Source organism: Schistocerca gregaria, chromosome 8 (assembly GCF_023897955.1).
Source record: "Schistocerca gregaria isolate iqSchGreg1 chromosome 8, iqSchGreg1.2, whole genome shotgun sequence".
Classification (NCBI taxonomy): Eukaryota; Metazoa; Arthropoda; class Insecta; order Orthoptera; family Acrididae; genus Schistocerca; species Schistocerca gregaria.
This window is the reverse complement of record NC_064927.1, coordinates 438,041,008-438,061,074: the sequence shown is the minus strand read 5'-3', so window position 1 is coordinate 438,061,074 and position 20,067 is coordinate 438,041,008. Positions and strand designations below refer to the sequence as shown.

General features: G+C 42.6%; 1 protein-coding gene across 1 annotated transcript; it reads left to right on the top strand.

Annotated features, from left to right (window-relative positions):
• The first annotated feature begins 1,714 nt into the window (after positions 1-1,714).
• LOC126284604 (serine protease inhibitor I/II-like) lies at positions 1,715-19,641 on the top strand. Its single transcript, XM_049983651.1, has 4 exons — positions 1,715-1,874; positions 10,464-10,565; positions 13,747-13,860; positions 19,432-19,641. Exons 1-3 carry the CDS (start codon positions 1,808-1,810, stop codon positions 13,851-13,853), a joined length of 276 nt encoding a protein of 91 aa, XP_049839608.1. The 5' UTR covers positions 1,715-1,807; the 3' UTR covers positions 13,854-13,860; positions 19,432-19,641.
• The last annotated feature ends 426 nt before the right edge of the window (positions 19,642-20,067 follow it).

The following is a 20,067-nucleotide window of genomic DNA, read 5'->3' as shown; positions in this document are numbered from 1 at the left end:
AATTCTGTTCTTTCGTGACATGTGTAACTGCTTGTTTCACACGTTGGCACCACACTGAGCCTTCTGGAGGTGAGCATTCCCTGTTAAACGGTAGACACAGATGGCGCTCTACTATCTGTGTCACAATGCTGTCTGTTGGCGGACGACGTTGGTTCAAATGGGTCTGAGCACTATGGGACTTAACTGCTATGGTAATCAGTCCCCTAGAACTTAGAACTACTTAAACCTAACTTAGATATGGACATCACACATATCCATGCTCGAGGCAGGATTCAAACCTGCGACGGTAGCGGTCGCGCGGTACCGGACTGTATCGCCTAGAACCTCTCGGCCACTCCGGCCGGCGACGGCGTTGGAACCAGTAGCACTGCATCTACCATATCCCGGGTGGCGCGTGCCGTAATCGGATCAAAATCTAGATATCTTTAATTACAGGGGCATTACTTTTCTTTCCGCAGTGTATGTCTCTTTGGGGTGGTAGTGCCATAGACAGCATATGACAATCCTGCCTTTTAAAGTGAAAGGTATGAAATTTTATTGACTTGGTAGAAAAAAAATCACAAAGTGAGTCCCACAGGGTTTCACTCCTATTCCTATGGTAGGAAGACATCGAGAACAAGAAAAGGATGAAAGGAACGAGGTAGGTTGGGCTATTATAAAACGGCAGAGGGATCGAGTTTGTAACATAGAAACGTTCATGCCATTACTCGAAAAACAAATGTGAATCAAAAGTGTTCTGTGTGGTAAACCATACAGAATAGAGTATATGTTTGTATGAAATTTTTTGTTTGAAATGAGAGTGCCTGTTGTATCCATGCTTTTTGACCATTCCTTCTGGCACACCCTCTATTGTGTCCACACAGCAAGAACAGGGTCAGTAATGAAGATAATGGTCTACACAGAAAAGGGAGCAATAAGTGCAGTTGAGTAAGTGTATTCTTTCGTAGGTCGTGATCTAGTTTTTAGCCCAGCAGTCTCTACATCGCGGCGTCCGGGGTTCGACCCCGAGTGGGTCGAAGATTTTCTTCACTCGGGCCCTGGGTGTTTGTGTTAGTCTAATAATTTCACCTCAATGAAAACACGCCATTCGCCGACGCGGCGTGAAATAGAAAGAGTGGCACCACGAAGCCAACCAACCCCAGATAGGTTTCTTCTGACAGTTAATGCCACACCATAATTGCATTCTCAATGTGTAGAGCTTAATCGGAAGGAATAAACAGACAGAAGGCAAAAATTTACTAGGTTGTTAAGCTGCGTCATATTCCTCTTCAGTGTCTGCTATCACAATCGACGTTTCAATCGCTCTACTGTCAAGGGCCACTATATCGTTCACTTATTAAAGCAAGCTGGAATCGCCTTGTCTCATGTGGTTAACGGCCAATCCTTATACCGTCCTTGTTGCAACTTCCACGTTCCACCTGCACACTCACAAAGAACTTTTGTATCTCTTAAAATCGTTGTCCGCCGTACATGGCAGGCACATGCCACTTCCTCATCCTCTGTCACGTCGCCTGCGACCGTAACTGCGGCACCTGACATTAAACTTCTTACATTACGCGGCCAAGGATGTAAAGATGAGCCCAAGAGCGGTAAAGACATTTAGTCGGAGATTACTTTGCTACACAGTGCTGCATCTTCTGGCTGGAATAGCAGAACTTGCGAGAAGTGCCATAAACTGGACGCAGTGGAGGGGCGTCGGGCCAGTATATAGGACCAAGTGGCGGTGGCCGTGGCAGACGCCTCCAGAGGTCAGCACAGAGGTCAGCATCAGCAGGACAGCCCAGAAGCAGCAGCAGCGCCAGTCACCATGAAGCTCGCACTCTCCTTCTGCGCGGTGTTCCTGCTGCTCGTCGCACTGGCGCAGGCTAACCAGGGTGAGTCCGGCACTCGTCATGATCCCCGTAGAGGATCTGCCTAGCGGTCTGTCCATCTCAGGTCCTTTTTCTCAGTACTGCTTTCTCCTAAGAAATTCTTCCAATCCATATGTGGCATACAGCAAACCAGTGCTTAACAGTATTGGTTAAAAACATTCTTTGTGGCAAATTTTACTTTTTATTTTCCAACGACGCGTTTCGCCTTATTTAGGCATCTTCAGGTTATCTTTTATAGATGGGCGCGAGAGGCATCAAGATCTGCATAACGCGTTCCCGTTCACAGTAGCGAGTAACAGAATAAGATGGGGGCTAAGGTAGTAAGCATGCCCCCATCTTACTCTGTTACTTGCTCCTGTGAACGGGAATGCGTTATGCAGATCTTGGTGCCTCTCACGTCCATCTAGAAAAGATAAGCTGAAGATGCCTAAATAAGGCGAAACGCGTCGTTGAAAAATAAAAGACTAAAATTGCAACCAAGATTGTTTTTAACCAATACTGCTTTCTTCTAACATAATTATATAGTTATACTAGCTAATAAGGCGGCAAAATTATCCAGATGTACATCTGCACTCCGCACTCCGTTGGTAACGGAGAGCATCTCTGTAACCACGTATCATGTTCTCCCTTATCGCTTCGTCCGCAGCCCGTGGTCTAGTGGATAGCGTGGTGCCGGGTTCGATTCCCCGCCGGGTTCGGGATTTTCTGTGCTCGAGGACTGGGTGTTTGTGTTGTCCTCATCATTTCATCTTCATGATCATCGTTCGTGACAATGGCTAGATTGGACTGTGAAAAAATTAGACTGTGTAACAATTCGGACTTTGTACGGTCGCTGATGACCGCGCAGTTGAGAACCCCACAAACCAAACATCATCATCACCCCTTATCCCTTCGGGATTAGTGCCTGGGCAAAACGGCTGTCGAAATCTTCGTATGAACTCTACTTGTCTGATTTTCTAATCGTTATCACTTCACGAGGCGTAGGAGCAAGTAATATGGACGCAATTTTTCTTCGAACGTACTGCGGCAGAAGGGGTCGGTCTCTCACCATCCATGAAACAATCTGTCCACCTACCTGGGCAGGCTCGAGGTTGTCGGCCCCTTCACTCTGCTATGGTAGACACTGGTTTAGCCGACAAAACCAGCTTTGACGAAAACTCGACTAAATACCTACCACGCAAAGGCCACATAGCTCCAGCCCATGGGCAGGAGCTCAAAGTTAGTTAAATTATCGAGCGTTCGTGATTCTTGCATTAGTAGTTTGAAAAAAATATGTCATAAATTTCCTTTCAGTTTGTTTACTGTCGGCCGGCCGCGGTGGTCTCGCGGTTCTAGGCGCGCAGTCCGGAACCGTGAGACTGCTACGGTCGCAGGTTCGAATCCTGCCTCGGGCATGGCTGTGTGTGATGTCCTTAGGTTTAAGTAGTTCTAAGTTCTAGGGGACTGATGACCACAGCAGTTGAGTCCCATAGTGCTCAGAGCCATTTGAACCATTTGTTTACTGTCTTTAAAACAAGGAAAACGACTACCAAGTCAGTATTTATATCCCGACGTCAATTTTCCAATGTTACTGACTGTCTCTGCAACACGTGCACAACTAAAAGCAGCCAGAAGACATTTATTCCGACCCGATACATTGAAAGACCTACACAGTCACTGACCCACGACTATTTGCGAGTTAACACATTCAGTCATTCAGCAGGCTTCTTGTAAATAAGTGCTCACCGCCACTCACAAAGTTCATAATTTCATAAAATATTCAACACTGTAGTCACTTTTTGTCAACCATACGAGAACCGATCAAACGCTAATTTCGTCATGTTGGTACAAATTTGATCAGCGCATTTTACATAGATGTTTTCCGGAAGAGAGATTCCGAGCCACTATCTCGACTCATAGATCTGAAGCACCCAGCCCTACTCCGACGCTCGGGAAGCTGAATTCCTATTGGCTTGCATGTTAATCAGCCAATCAGATCATCTCCGGCACGTCTATAGCCGCGGTATATCTAATGACAGCCAATCAGTTTACCACAAGTAATTATGCTAGAAATTTCGTAATTACGAAACTAAATAAAATTCGATGAAAACAAAATACGATCCCTTTCCACAAAATAAATAACTAATAAATTTTATACTCAGCACCCCTTCTGGCTGCCTTTAAGGAAATTAAGCTCACTTGGACATACATCGTAATTTCCCCTATTACACAACGACTTTCTCACGCTTACATTTACATAGTTTTAATATAATGTCACACTCTCACTTTACGTACGTCCTCCATTCGCTCTCTGTCTCTCCAAAACACAGACACACACACACACACACACACACACACACACACACACACACACACACACACGCCCGAAACACGATGAAATAATGATTTCCTAAACTAGTTTTAATTACGCCAGAAATCTGTGGTAATGAAACTAAAGAAAATTGCAGAAAATTTGATTGTAAGAACCTATTCTCTCGGTTGTAGTTTCAATTGACACTATATATGAAGACATTACAGTTCCTAACTCAAGTTTCACAATGCCATCACGGTTATTATGTGTTCTAGGTAAAAATGTATATCTCCGAAAGTATTGAAGATATTGGTTTGAAATTTTAGCAGTATGTTTTTGTTATCCGTAGAATTTGGTACACTAGATATGAAAAAGATTGATTAATATTTAGTAGTACTCCCTCAGATTTATAGAGAGAGTGTGTAACGTATTTGGCGCGGCATTAGTCAAATACACAGCTCGCGCGGCCCACTAGCCATCGTCAGCTTTGCGAGCGTGAGAACCAAAATCTGCTTTCCTCTCGGCTCCACGGCAAGCTACGCTTTCAATGTAAGATGACGACTCGTAATAATTTACTACCTTACAGTACGCTCTCGAAATTTCAGTAGCGATCTTCTGCGTAATACACCCAGCCTTTGTTGTAGTATCTGCCACAGGCGATTGTTGAGCGTGTCCGTAAGACTCTTCAGTCGATCAAACGATTCCATAACGAAACGCGCTGCTCTTTGTTGGATCTTTTCTACATTTTCTCTTAATTCTACTTGGTAAGGGTTCGAAACCGGTAAATGATAATAATCGGACCAACAAGCATATTGTAAGCCACTTGGCGAATGGATCACATTTCTTTCTTTGTATCTTGAACCGGCATCTGCTATTCATGGGCGGCCGGAGTGGCCGAGCGGTTCTAGGCTCTACAGTCTGGAACAGCGCGACCACTTCGGTGGCAGGTTTGAATCCTGCCTCGGGCATCTATGTGTGTTATGTCCGTAGGTTAGTTAGGTTTAAGTATTTCTAAGGTCTAGGGAACTGATGACCGCAGCAGTTAAGTCCCATAGTGCTCAGAGGCATTTGAACCATCTGTGTTCATTCCACACTAGGTCCCACAGATGCTTACTGCTAGGTCTCTTAAAGTTTCACAGTAATTTTCCACAAATATCGCAATCGTAAAACAGTGGATTTGTTAGCCTACTGATTCCCCATACCTTATAGGATCGTCCTCGTCGGAATAGACAACAAACCAAATCCGAGAGAAATAGTTCAGGTATATTTGCGGTCGTCGCTAGCAAAGGATCAAGAGATAGAAAACTTATATGAAGATAATTCAGTGCGTAAAGGGATATAAAAATCTATGACTCATGGCGGATTGGAACGCGATTATAGAGGAGGAGGGGCAAACTGAAGAAACGGTTACGAGAGGATATAGCCCTAGTAGTGGGAGCCAGAGAAGGCAGACATAGAGTGGGTTATGTCAAAGAGTCTAGTCACGAAGAATCAGGGAGCAAAGAAATGGGATACAGACGTACTAGGGAACAAAGAGACGCGCTTGAAGTTCGCTGAGGCTATACATAATGCGATAGTGACTAGCTCAGAACGCAGTTCAGTTGAAAAGGAATGGACATCTCTAAAAATGGCAATCACAGTAGTTGGAAAGAAAACCGTAGGTTCAGGGAAGGAAAGTGGAAAGAAATCATGGATAACAAATGAAATACTTCAGCTATTCGACGAAAGAAGGAATTACAAACACGGTCAGGGAGATTCAGGAATACATAAATACTAATCACCTAGGAACAAAATAAAAGCATTCTTGAAAAATGTGAAGAAATAGAAAGAGCAATGATCGGCGGATGGATGGAAACAGCATATAGAAAAGTCGAATCAACCTTTGGTGAAGGGCTGTAACATTAAGAGTGCAAGGAGAATTCTACTGTAAAATGCAGAGGAGAGAGCGGATTGGTGGAAAGGTCTGAAGGTCTCTACAAGAAAGAAGACTTGAATGTTGTGACAGAAGAAGAAAAAGAGACTGTTAGGAAGAGTTAGGGCATCCAGCGTTAAAATCAGAATTCTGAGGTTTTGAAAGACTTAAGATCAAATAATATAGAGGACAAATAATATTCTATCGGAATTTCTAAAATCGTCGGGGGCACTGGCAAAAATTGTCTGTTCACGCTGACTTGTTGAACGTATGAGAGTGGCGATGTACCATCAGACTTTAAATACATCATCCACGCAATTTCGAAGATTGCAAGATCCGACAAGTAAAAGGATTATCAAACAATAAGCGTAACAGCTCGTAGATTCAAGTTGCTGGCAAGGATAATATGCAGAAGAATGCAAAAGAAAATGGAGGATTTGTTACATGATAAGACTCGCTGATGACACTGCTACCCTGAGTAAAAGTAAAGAGGAATTACATAATCTGCTGAATGGAATGAACAGCCTAATATCTACAGAATATCGATTGAGAGTAAACTGAAGAAAGACGAAAGTTATGAGAAGTAGCAGGAATGAGAACAGTGAGAAACTGAACTCCAGGACTAATTGTCACAAAGTAGATGAAGTTAAGGAATTCTGCTGCCTAGGCAGCAAAACAACCAACGACGGACGGAGCAAGGAGGGCAACAGAAGCAGATTAGCACTGGCAAAAAGGGCATTCCTGGCCAAGAGAGGTCTGCTAGTATCAAATGTAGGCCTTAATCCGAAAAAGGAATCTCTGAGTACGTACGTTTGGAACACAGCATTGTATGGTAGTGAAAGAAGGACTGCGGCAAAACCGGAACAGAAGAGCATCTAAGCCTACAGGCGAATGTTGAAAAATGGGGTGGGCTAATAAGATAAGGAATGAGGAGGTTCTCCGCAGAATCGACGAGGGAAGGAATAGGTGGAAAACACTGGCAAGGAGAACGGGACAGGGTGACAGGACATCTGTTAAGACATCAGGGGATAACTTCCATGGTACCAGAGGGAATTGTAAAGGGTAAAACTGTAGAGGAAGACAGAGATTGGAATACATCCAGCAAATAATTGAGGACGGAGGTTGCAATTGCTACTTTAAGATAAAAGAGGTTGGCACAGACGAGTAATTCGTGGCCAGCCTCATGAAACCGGTAGGAAGACTAATGGCCTAAAATAAAATAATGTTAAATTTCTTTAAGTTCATGATCCGCTGTCACTCCTTGCAACAGTTATCAGTTCTCAGCAGGTCTCACTGGTGCTTGCGACGTTGTCCACTAGATCATCTATATACAGGGTGATCGCATTTAGAGGAGACACGGCCCTTGTATGTACGAGCAATCGCCATCTGCTTCACTGGTAATAGTAGCAATTAGTGGGTATCAAAGAAAATTACAAGTCTCGATGATCTGCCTCTCGTCCCTTCGTGTAGTGTAGCGTCTGCTGCAGTGGTGATGGTGGTGGTCGGGGGGGGGGGGGGGGGGGGGAGGGGATGACTGGAAGCCCACCTGCCACTTCGACGCTGTGTAGCGTCGTTGGATGACTGTATGATGTTTCTGGAGACGGGTTCCTATCTCACTTTCTGCTTCAAGGCATCTTCCACATCCTCCTGAAGTTGGTCGGTGTAATTCTGAGACTCCCTGTGTTGAACAGAAACGGTCCCTTCACACACCCCTGAAGTACTTACCTTTACATTTGTCGATTTTGTTCCGTTAAGAGCAACGTGTTGAGTTCTGTCTGCAAGGAATTCCTGAAGCCCGTCATAAATCTGGTTCGACGCTTGTACATTTTTCGCTAAAAGGCAATGTGGAACTTTCTTAAGTGCCTTCCCGAACAGGAACAAGACAGTGATCAGAAAATAGAACGAGCTGAGTTTCATAAAATCTCTGCGGAAACTTTGTTGACACTGGTTTAGCTGAGGGCTTGTTTTTCGATAGCGTTTCTCTCTAGTTAAGGTACGAATTTATACCAACACAGAAAGTGGTTAAATTACGCACATAAAATAAGAGGGGCCCTGTTTGAGAACGTACTAACGTATAAGTGAAGTGTTATACGAAAGTGAACTGGAGCCTAAAACGCAGGTTATGTAGTAGTGGAGGTGGATGGAAGAATTAGATATGTTGGAAGGATTCTAAGGAAGTCCATCTGTGAAAGAAACAGCATACATGCCGCTACTTCGACCAGTTGTCGCGTCTCGTTTCACGTATTAGTTGAGATTAATAGGGCTGCATCAACCCTTTGCCTTTATGACGCGAAGCACTGATTAGAGAAATATACAGCTGCTCGCCCAATGTACCCCCGTTGTTTTTAACTCCCTACACCGATGTATTGTACTAGGTGGAGTGTTGGTGAATTTTGGAAACGACAGTGCTTTCATGCGATTTCTTACAACGGCGCTCCGTTGTGCTCAACAGTACCTGCCCGTTAGTAGATGAGGTCCACCTTGACTTGGCTTAGTTTTGATTGTTCCTTCGTGTTTCCACTTCACAGTCACGTCACCAATTCTTGAAGCTTTAGAACGGTTCGTGTGTCACAGATCGGATTTGTTACTCATGTGACATCCAGTGAGTTAATCCACGCTCCAAACGACTGATTTCTGCTGACAGACTCACCCTGCTATTAGTGCTTCTCCGCTGAAAACACTATACTCCCCGCTTCTTCTCATAATGGCGTGTTCGCCTCTAGTGACATGTTGTGGTCACTTCCGCATTACATGGAGATATCTCGGTACTTTTCACCAGGTAGTGTGTTTCCATCCGAGAAAGGCAAAACGGCAGAGAGGAAAGCTACTTTCGGTATGAGTTGTAGCTTTCACCTAGCCCGGAAAATCAGAGTAGCTCCTTCAGATAACACAATGTGTAGCTCACATTTTACCAGACAGACATATTTATATAATTCTAGTGAAGAGGGCCGAGAGAAGCCTACTAGAATCAGTTTTTCACTCTGAAGCGGAGTGTGCACTGATATGTAACTTCCTGGCAGCTTAAAACTGTGTGCCGGACCGAGGCTCGAACTCGGGACCTTTGCCTTTCGCGGGCAAGTGCTCTAGCAACTGAGGTATCCAAGCACGACTCACGCCCCGTCCTCACAGCTTTACTTCTGCCAGTATCTCGTCTCCTACCTTTCAAACCTTACAGAAGCTCTCCTGCGAACCCTGCAGAACTAGCACTCCTGAAAGAAAGGATATTGCGGATACATGGCTTAGCCACATACTGGGGGATGTTTCCAGAATGTGCCCCGACTTCGAGTCTCGGACCGGCACACAGTTTTAATCTGCCAGTAAGTTTCAGAAGTCTACTAGTTTCAAACACAGGCCTTAATTTGAGAAAGAGCTTTCTGAGAACACAGGTTTGGTGCACAGCATTGTATGACAGTGAAACATAGACTGTGGGAAAACCAGGAAAGAAGGAGATCGAAGCACTTGAGATCTGATGCTAGAGAATAATGTCGAAAATTAGTCGGACTGATGAGGTAAGGAACGAGGAGGTTCTCCGGAGAAGCGACGAGGAAAGGCATATATGGAAAAAAATTGACCAGAAGGAGAGACAAGAAGGCAGGACATCTGTTAAGACATTTCAGAATAGCTTCCGTTATACTAGAAGGTAAAAACTGTAAAGGAAAACAGAGACTGGAAAGTACCCAGCAAATAATTGAGGACGTAGGTTGCAAGTGCTACTCTGAGATGAAGAGGTTGACACAGAAGAGTAATTCGAACGGTGCCGCACATCAAACCCATAGGAAGACGTATGTCGTCGTCCCCCCCCCCCCCAAAAAAAAAGAGTGGGGTAAGAAGGTTAGGGTTTAATAGTCCCATCGACGTTGGGGTTATTAGTGACGTAGTGACGGAGTACCAACTCCGATTGGGAAAGGATTGAAAAAGAAATCGGTCGTGTTCTTTCTAAGGAACCATCCCTGAATTTGCTTTAAGTGATTTAGTGGAAGAAATTACAATGAAATGAACACCCTTAGCTGCTTACAGGCGTTTCACTCTAGCGAGCTGCAGGGTCACCGATGGTATGTCCGGAAGAACAGATACCTTCTCAGTATTTATTTAGTGGAAGGGTGGAAAACGCAGATGTAAATACGAGTCGTGTGTGTTAACTACGTTGCTACCTAGCTCTGTAGTTCTAGTCAGCATTGTTGCAATCCACTCATAGGATTAGCGATTAGAATGTGAAAATGTCGTTTTTTATGACCTCAGTGTCCAGAGAGGTTGGATGTTAAGTAGCAGGACACAACATCAGATTGCAGTAGACAGTAAGATGGTACAGACACCAGCGTCATTCCTTATTCTTTGCCATTAGAAACTGCAGTCTGAGTTACACGACAGTCTCACATTTTGCCTCTTGCAGGTTGCATCTTTGGCCAGACAAAGAGCGAGGACTGCAATGCGTGCATCTGCTCCGCCAGCAGCGAGTGGATCTGCACCGGGATGCAGTGCCGCGCCAAGAGAGGTCAGTGTTCCAGATTCCCGAATTCCACTGCACTCGCTGTGGTACACGATCACCATTACACACCCAGAACATTTTTAAACGTAAAATAATAAAAATCAAATAATCTAAAACAGAGAGAATGACACTGAAAACAATAGTAGACAGCACAAGAATTTGTTTCATATTGAAAAGGTAACCGACGGGCGTCAGTTGTCTCGAACGTGTAGGAACCGTGCAACCTTTCGAATGTAAAGCTTTGAAAAAATTATGAATGGTGGGCTCCACGTGGTTCCCAAGTCGTGCAGTGTCCGTAAACCATAAAATTACCAAATATACCGCAACCAGTCGCAAAATCATGTTTTATTTACTCACTTTTGCAAATCGATTTCAACTGATTAACAGCCATCATCGGTGCTTTCAACCAATAGGTGCCCCTGAGTAGTGATACTGACACTTTATGTTTGACCTCTGCTTAACCCTTTCGTGGGCAAAATTATTGAGCAGTTTTTTTAATGAATGGAGAGCAGATAGTAGTTAACAGATAGGTATATTTATCATACAGAATATCAAATCTGCTCCAACTGTGAAAGTGAGGTCACATAACAGGGTGCGAAGTATTCTTCCCACTGCCCTTCCTTGGAGTTAAATGACAGAAACAACTTTTTCAATATATGTCACATTTATTTGACCAATGTACTTCTCTTGTTACAATGATTGTTCACAATTACTTGGCATGAAATTTTCTGAAACATGGGTCTATGCAAAGTGGTATTTGACAATATGTACAAACACAGCGCGTCCTCTTTTCCGCAGCTTTGGTACTACAATAACGGCACGTCCAGTAGGTTTCTCCTAAAATGGGTTGATGCTCCCCTACAGCCACATGACGAAAATCTTCAGGTACTTTACCCCTTTTTGCCAGAAAGTCAGGTTTTTGTCCACGCCTTTTTTGGGATGAGAAGCCAGCGATCAATTGTCTGGCTAGATGGATCCTGTATGTGAGCTGATCTTGCTGTCCACTTTCTCTTTTTCTTATTTTCCACAGGATGAAACTGTTCACTACAGCAACGTCCACCAGGAAATAAAATATTCTGTGTCAGCATTTTAAAGAACGTATGCCAATACCATACCTTTCTCGGAACTGATCAATCTTATCGACACCCCCCATAATTTTGTTGTATTCTGCCACAACTTCAGAACAAGAAATCTCTGTACTAGTACCATCCTTGTTTTTGCTTTTCACTGTGGCTGTTTCTCATGAGTCATGAATTGAGGACAGGAGAGTGACTGGACGGTTATCCATCCATTTTACTGCACAAATGGCTCCTTTTGTTTCAAACTGGAATTCTCCTCGTTCCAATTTTACGTTTTCCTTCATAAATTTGGGCAAATCAAAAGTATTTACCTTATACTATCACTTTGAGGAAAAAATCACAAAATGTCATGCAAACAGGACTGAAAGGCTCCTCTACAGAACAATATTCAGCTAAACACTGCCTCTGCGCGAAGGTACAGCAAAAACGGCGGGAACTTCCGATTGGAAGTAGTACCCTATACTGTACACAAGGTGGTAGCACCGTACAGAGGTGGGAACTGTGCCACCGGACTAGGAGCGAGTTTCCCATGGCTCACGAAAGGGTTAAGAGTATTAATACTCAGGGCACATATTGGTTGAAAGCACCGATGATGGCTGTTAATCAGTTGAAATCGATTTGCAAAAGTGAATAAATAAAACATGATTTTGCGACTGGTTGCTGCATATTTGGTAATTATGAAAAAAATTTCCCAAGAGCGAATAAGAATCGCGCACTGACCGTCCCGTACAAACTTAATTATGCATATAGACAGTTTAGCCGTTCCGAGAATCGAGGATATTTAAGATTTTTGCTTGTTGTCGGCAAGATATCTCTCCCAGGGATTCCTGGATCTTGGAGAATGTTTCTGTGTCAAGTTTGAGTTCGGATAAAAAATGACAAACGAAATATTTTTGTTTCATGCAAATCAATTACAAATTAACAGTTTCGGATTTTTTCTTTTATTGTACTGCGAAACCTCACTTCTTGTCACATTTCATGATTGTAGGTCAACGGGAGGCACGCTGTAGGTTTTGATGAGTGTGTTTCCGAGTATCCAAATACATCACATTATTATGCATGGGCCTGAAGATGGCATAGTGGAATGCCGAAACTGGTAGTCAAAATAAAATAAAATAATATCTCAATTAGACGACTGTTAGCGAATGTCGTTCATAATTACTTGACCAGCTGGTATCCCCTGCCCATGATGGATCAAGAGAGAGACTTGATCTTCGAGGGTTTCTGCACTCGAAAATTGTTGCCCTAAGTTTAAACGTCTAGGAATCTCCGTGAAACAAATTTCTCAAGAACTTTTCAAACAAACTACATTTTCAAAGTTTATGCTAAGGTTCCGCAATCTGTAACCTGCGTGTGACACTCAGAGACTGAAAAAGGTAACTGCAACAGTAACTCAACAACTGACTTTCTAGGGGAAAGACATGTACAGTAAATACCATGAAGTACGTAACCGAAAACGGCTACATAGATGGGGTACCACATGTCGCTGGTTTTAGATTAAATTACTATATGCCTGATAAGATAAAGAAAGGTGATAAACATTTTCCTTACTGAAACACCAAGGATATCTATTAAGGCGGAACACCATGTCAGAAGCAAAGAAACAATGCAACACTCATGGTAAAACATGCTAAACAATTACCTGTGAGCTCATCATACATCATGGATGACTTTTTGTGTACACTGAATCTGCGCATGGCTGTTTGCGAGTGCGTAGCTATATATATATATATATATGTGTGTGTGTGTGCGTGCGTGCGTGTGTGCGTGTGGGTTTGTTTGTGTATATTTGAGTTTCTGTTTGTGTGTGTGTGTGTGTGTGTGTGTGTGTGTGTGTGTGTGTGCGCGCACTACGTTTCAATTCATCATTTGAAACATAAATATATCAACGTATTCAGCAACCTGTATCTTATAAATAGATACAGTTATAGCATTCCATGTAAAACGGAAATAACTTAAAAATGATGCCACAATGAGTCCAGCAGCAGAAATCTCAGTATATCTTTGACCATTGCTTTAAAACTTTCTTCTGCAGAAATATTGCTCTCAAAATATCCCCCTTATTCTGTTGATCATAACCTGCGATTTACAGCTTAACTGTATTGCAGATATTAGCTGCGAACCAGGCGTGGAATTCACGAATCAGTGTTACTCCTGCAAATGTGGACCAGATGGGTCGTCAGCCTCCTGTACCAACACCTGCAATAACAATTAGACAACAGGTGAGCTAGAACGTTCCCTTTCTCTTTTGTTAGATATGTGCTCTAATACTGTAGAGATAACAGCTTTTATAGTTTATCAAACTTCTCATTGAAATCTTGGTGTATACGTGTTATCATTATGTGAAATTTCATTGGCTGTAACTACACTATTTGCTTAATAAATAACTCAAAAAACATTTCGCACTTCAACTGCGTATCTTCACCTGTCGACCGCCATTAACAATTTGCATTACATGGTCCTAACTAAAATTCTGCACATACAATTTCAACTTCCAGCTCGGCAACATTTCTAGAAACAATCGCAAAACACAGCCTCGGGTTCCACCGAGACTCGAACTCGGATCGCTGGATTCAAAGTCCAGAGTGCTAACCTTTGTGGGATTAGACCCAGGAGAAGCGATTGAAAGAAAAAGCCTAATGAAACTTAAACACAATTTCATTATGGTTTTACATTCAGGAGGGGGAATGAAATAGCAAGCCATACGAAACTGAAATTTTATTTGTGGGTTCTTCCGTTACTTCTTGTCAGAACAATTCCATATTTAAGGTTGAACAACAAGTATACTGCTTTTGTTCTGTGGATCAGTGGATCAATAGAACATAAAAAGTGTACTTCTTATTCATCCTTAAATACGAAATTAAAATGTAATTGTATTGGAAAATAAAACAATAATGAACACAAAGGCAGCATCTTCGAACCCGGATATCATTACACATACTCGAAATCACAACCCCTAGCAGCGTTCGAACGACAGCGCTATCGTATACGCTAATTCGGAAACCAATCTTTCCTGCTGTTGAGTTACAATGACCTCACGGTCTAAGAGAGGAGTGGCCCCTCAAGGCTTATTGTCAGAGTCCACCCAAAGCACACTGTTCCGTTCGCTATTCGAGACCTAGCGATCCCTGCTCAATGGCACTTTTGCTCCATTACACCGATGGATGTACATAGCAATTTCGCATGATCAAAAGAGTATTGATAAAGAGATTTCCAAACTACACGGTCCACTCACATTACCACTAACATTAATGCGTTCACCGCCTATGTTCGTCTTCAGCGTGCAATAATCCCTCACAGACCGCAGGTGGTAGCAATAGCATAGGAGGGTACATAAAGCATGAGGCGGCGGCAGGAAGACAGAGCCATAGTTGTCGTAATGCGGAAAGAGAATGATTTATCTGACGGGGTGGCAGGGGTAAATACAGGGAGCGAAAGACTATTAACAACTTGTAAAGAAACCAGATGGCAGTTATAAGAGTCGAGAGCATGAAAGGGATGCAGTAGTTGGGAAGGGAGTAAGACAGAGCTGTAGCCTGTCCCCGATGTTATTCAATCTGTATACTGAGCAAGTAGTAAAGGAAACAAAAGAAAAATTCAGAGTGTGTATAAAAGTCCATGGAGAAGAAATACAAACTTTAAGGTTCGCCGATGACATTGTAATTCTGTCAGAGACAGCAAGGGATTTGGAAGAGCAGTTGAACGGAATGGACAATGTCTTGAAAGGAGGACATAAGATGAACATCAACAAAAGCAAAACGAGGATAATCAAATGTAGTCGAATTAAATCAGGTGATGCTGAGGGAATTAGATTAGGAAATGAGACACTTAAAGTAGTAATGGAGTTTTGCTATTTGGGGAGCAAAATAACTGATGATGGTCGAAGTAGAGAGGATATAAAATGTTGACTAGCAATGGCAAGGAAAGCGTTTTTGAAGAAGAGAAATTTGTTAACATCGAGTATAGATTTAAGTGTCACAAAGTCGTTTCTGAAAGTATTTGTATGGAGTGTAGCCATGTATGGAAGTGAAACGTGGACGATAAATAGTTTGGACAAGAAGAGAATAGAAGCTTTCGAAATGTGGTGCTACAGAAGAATGCTGAAGATTAGATCGGTAGATCACTTAACTAATAAGGAGGTATTGAATAGAATTGGGGAGAAGAGGAGTTTGTGGCACAACTTGACAAGAAGAAGGGACCGGTTGGTAAGAGATGTTCTGAGGCATCAAGGGATCACCAATTTAGCATTGGATGGCAGCGTGGAGGGTGGAAATCGTAGAGGGAGACCAAGAGATGAATACACTAAGTAGATCCAGAAGGATGTAGGTTGCAGTAAGTACTGGGAGATGAAGAAGCTTGCACAGGATAGAGTAGCATGGAGAGCTGCATCAAACCAGTCTCAGGGCTGAAGACACCACCACCACCACCACCACCAACAACAACAACAACAACAACAACAACAACAAAGGGTGTGATCAGTGGCTTTCGGGTGAAGAATGGAAGCTTTTCCGTAGTGTACACACCGCTCGAGTACCACCGTGGTTGAAGTATGCCAAGCGCGCCGGATTAGCAGAGCGGTTTAGGGCGCTGCAGCTATGGACTGTGCGGCTGGTTCCGGCGGAGGTTCGAGTCCTCCCTCGGGCATGGGTGTGTGTGTTTGTCCTTAGGGTAATTTAGGTTAAGTAGTGTGTAAGCTTAGGGACTGATGACCTCAGCAGTTAAGTCCCATAGGATTTCACATATATTTTGAAGTGTGCCAAGCATGGTAAAATAACTCTATCCAAACCGGGGCCCAAGGCAAGAGAGGTGCACCACGGGCTATAGATGACAGTGGTGAACGACGGCTGCAGAGATGTCTACGGGCAAATAGACTTGCATCTGTTGAGCAACTGACTGTAACTGACCACCCAGATGAACCTAGGGGCTACCAACACCGTCTCCTCAGCGGCCTCTACAGCAGGCGCCTGGTTCATGTACCCTTGCTGACTGCTGCTCATTAGCGACTGAGGACGGAATTAGGTCGCCAGTACCGAAATTGGCCTGAGAGCCGACAGGTAGTCTTTTTAGATGATCAGGTTTTATGCTCCATCGGACGGATGGCCGTTGGCGTGCACTGCGTGAAATAGACATTTATCTTTGTGTAAAGCTATAAACTGGTGCAGCATGTAAAGGCGTTTAGCTGGAATACTTATTCAGATCTCACTGTGAAGAACTTCTGGAGCGCAACTGAAGCCAAAATGAGGCAATATGTGAGGGGTAGCCATCCGGTCTAAGGCGCCTTGCACGGTTCGCGCGGCTACCCTTGTCGGAGGTTCGAGTCCTCCCTCGGGCATGGGTGTGTGTGTGTGTGTTGTCCTTAGCCTAAATTAGATTAAGTTAAATTAAGTAGTGTGTAAGCCTAGGGACCGATGACCTTAGCACTTTGGTCCCATAGGAACTGACCACAAATTTCCAAAAATTTGAGGCAATAAAAATACTCGCGGAATAAAAAATGAAGGTCGGCATTAAATTGAAAATTAGAAAATTATGAAAGATGTCGCCTCATGTTGTTGTTGTTGTGGTCTTCAGTCCAGAGTCTTGTTTGATGCAGCTCTCCATGCTACTCTATGCTGTGCAGGCCTTTTCATCTCCCAGTACCTACTGCAACCTACATCCTTCTGAATCTGTTTAGTGTATTCATCTCTTGGTCTCCCTCTACGATTTTACCCTCCACGCTGCCCTCCAATATTAAATTGGTGATCCCTTGATGCTTCAAAATATGCCCTACCAACCTATCCCTTCTTCTAGTTAAGTTGTGCCACAAATTCCTCACTAGTTATATGATCTACCCATCTAATCTTCAGCATTCTTCTGTAGCAGCACATTTCAAAAGCTTCTATTCTCTTCTTGTCTAAACTATTTATCGTCCACCTTTCACTGCCATTCATGGCTACACTCCATACAAATACTTTCAGAAACGACTTCCTGACACTTAAATCTATACACGATGTTAACAAATTTCTCTTCTTCAGAAACGCTTTCCTTGCCATTGCCAGTCTACATGTTATATCCTCTCTACTTCGACGATCATCATTTTTCTCTCCAAATAGCAAAACTCCATTACTACTTTAAGTGTCTCATTTCCTAATCTAAATCCCTCAGCATCACCTGATTTAATTCGACTACATTTGATTATCCTCGTTTTACTTTTGTTGAAGTTCATCTTATATCCTCCTTTCAAGACATTGTCCATTCCGTTCAACTGCTCTTCCAAATCCCTTGCTGTCTCTGACAGAATTACAAAGTCATCGGCGAACCTCAAAGTTTTTATTTCTTCTCCATGGACTTTAATACACACTCTGAATTTTTCTTTTGTTTCCTTTACTACTTGCTCAGTATACAGATTGAATAACATCGGGGAGAGACTACAACCCTGTCTCACTCCCTTCCCAACCACTGCTTCTCTTTCATGTCCCTCGACTCTTATAACTGCCATCTGGTTTCTTTACAAGTTGTTAATAGTCTTTCGCTCCCTGTATTTTACCCCTGCCACCTTCAGAATTTGAAAGAGTATTCCAGTGAACATTGTCAAAGGCTTTCTCTAAGTATATAAATATTAGATACGTGGGTTTGCCTTTTCTTAATCTATTTTGTAAGATAAGTCGTAGGGTCAGTACTGCCTCACGTGTTCCAACATTGTCTCATATGACTTGTAAATACGCTCGGAATTGTAGTAAAAGCAAATCAGAGAGTATCTCCCGTCGAAAGGAATCCAAAAAGTCTATAAAGTCCAGTGCAGAGCGGATGCAAGAGGTACAGCAGCTTCAAATAGGAAACGAAGAAACGTTGCAAAATGACTACGTTGCTGTTCTAGGCTATAACCATTATACTCCTCTGTGTAACTACTGTATTAAAGAGACTGACAAATTACTTATTAATACGAAACACTAGTTATGATTTCATCTGAACGTTTTCTCGAAGAATCTACCCCGCGATCCCCAACGGCGCACACAGTGGTATTTTCAGTAGTTTATACCAACTGTTCTTACTAACTGCGATTGTACATAGTTACTATTACATCAAAGGCTGCTGATTCTCTCTGGATACCATGTACTCTCAGTAGACTACTCTGTTTCTTTTGCTTAAGCCACTGCTGTTCACTCTAAAGTGGTTTGAGGAGTGTAAATGTAGATTCAGATTCCGCGCAAAATAATGACTGCACGATGTGTAACATATTGATTTAATGAAAAGAGCATAAGACTAACCTTTCAAAAAAAAATTTGCGGCAGTCACACTTTAGCAGAAGTGGCTATATTAATTGAATATAAATACAGATAGTTGCGACCAGTCACTTTGTGTTTTTCTATAAAAGAATTTTCAAGACTTTTCAGACCCATCTTCGTATGAGGCATTCGCCTTGTGTGTTAGTTATATGGAGAGTTTTGTCGAAGAACGAATATTTTTGCTTACTGCTGCAGTAAGTAAGGAAATACGTTTTTCGAAACAACTTGCCACATAATTTTCACTCGTGCCAATAAACTGAAGTGTTTCCTATGTTCCTGTCACATATCAAATGCCCTGCTTTGCATCACGAAAAAAATGTGAAACTTCTACATGTCTCATCTGAAGATGGTCGTGAAAAGACTTGTGGAGGAGTGTTAACCGACATTGTTTTCTTCCTGTGATTAAGAAATTAGCAGCACGTAAGATAGTGGAATAAATCCGTTCCGATACCGCAGAAACGTTACGTTACAAGAAACGTATTGATATTATTTTCCTTTAAACAGCAAGCATTGCTCTTTTTTTGTCTACAGGGTTCCTTCCAGTATCAGCCAACTGGTGACGAAATTCCTCGTATTAAAATACTTTTGATGGCTGAAAGAAACTAACATCTCCAGACGTTCTTGAGGCAGTCCAAGGACAACATACGGCTTCCTAGTGTCCCATCTGCACCGAAATCCTTATCACTTAAATTGGAACTTCGTGTGTAACGTTTGGCATATAACAATAAAAAACTAATAATATCTTTTTCTTATTTTTTATAAAATGCATTTTATAAAATACTTTACAGATGTTGGACATCACCTTATGGAAGAGTTACATGGTAATATCTGTTTTCTGTAGTTGTACTTTGTGGAACAGGTGCCGCAAATATATATTGAACATGTGTGATCTGTTTTAAAGAAGATAAAGTAAGCTGTAGTTCGCAACTTGTAATGAATAAAGAAAGTGTTTCACAACAACAGGTAAGCAGACAACCACAAAATTGTCGCCTCACTTTCACATGGATTGAGCTGCACGCCATTTTTGACTTATGTAGCAAAAACGAGCCAACACACTCCGAACTGAAAACGAAGTAGGTGGTCTGAGTAGCATCCGTCGATTGTGCACTTGACGAACGCCATTTAAAATAAAGGAGGAAGGATTATTACATTGCTGGAAAATGGAAA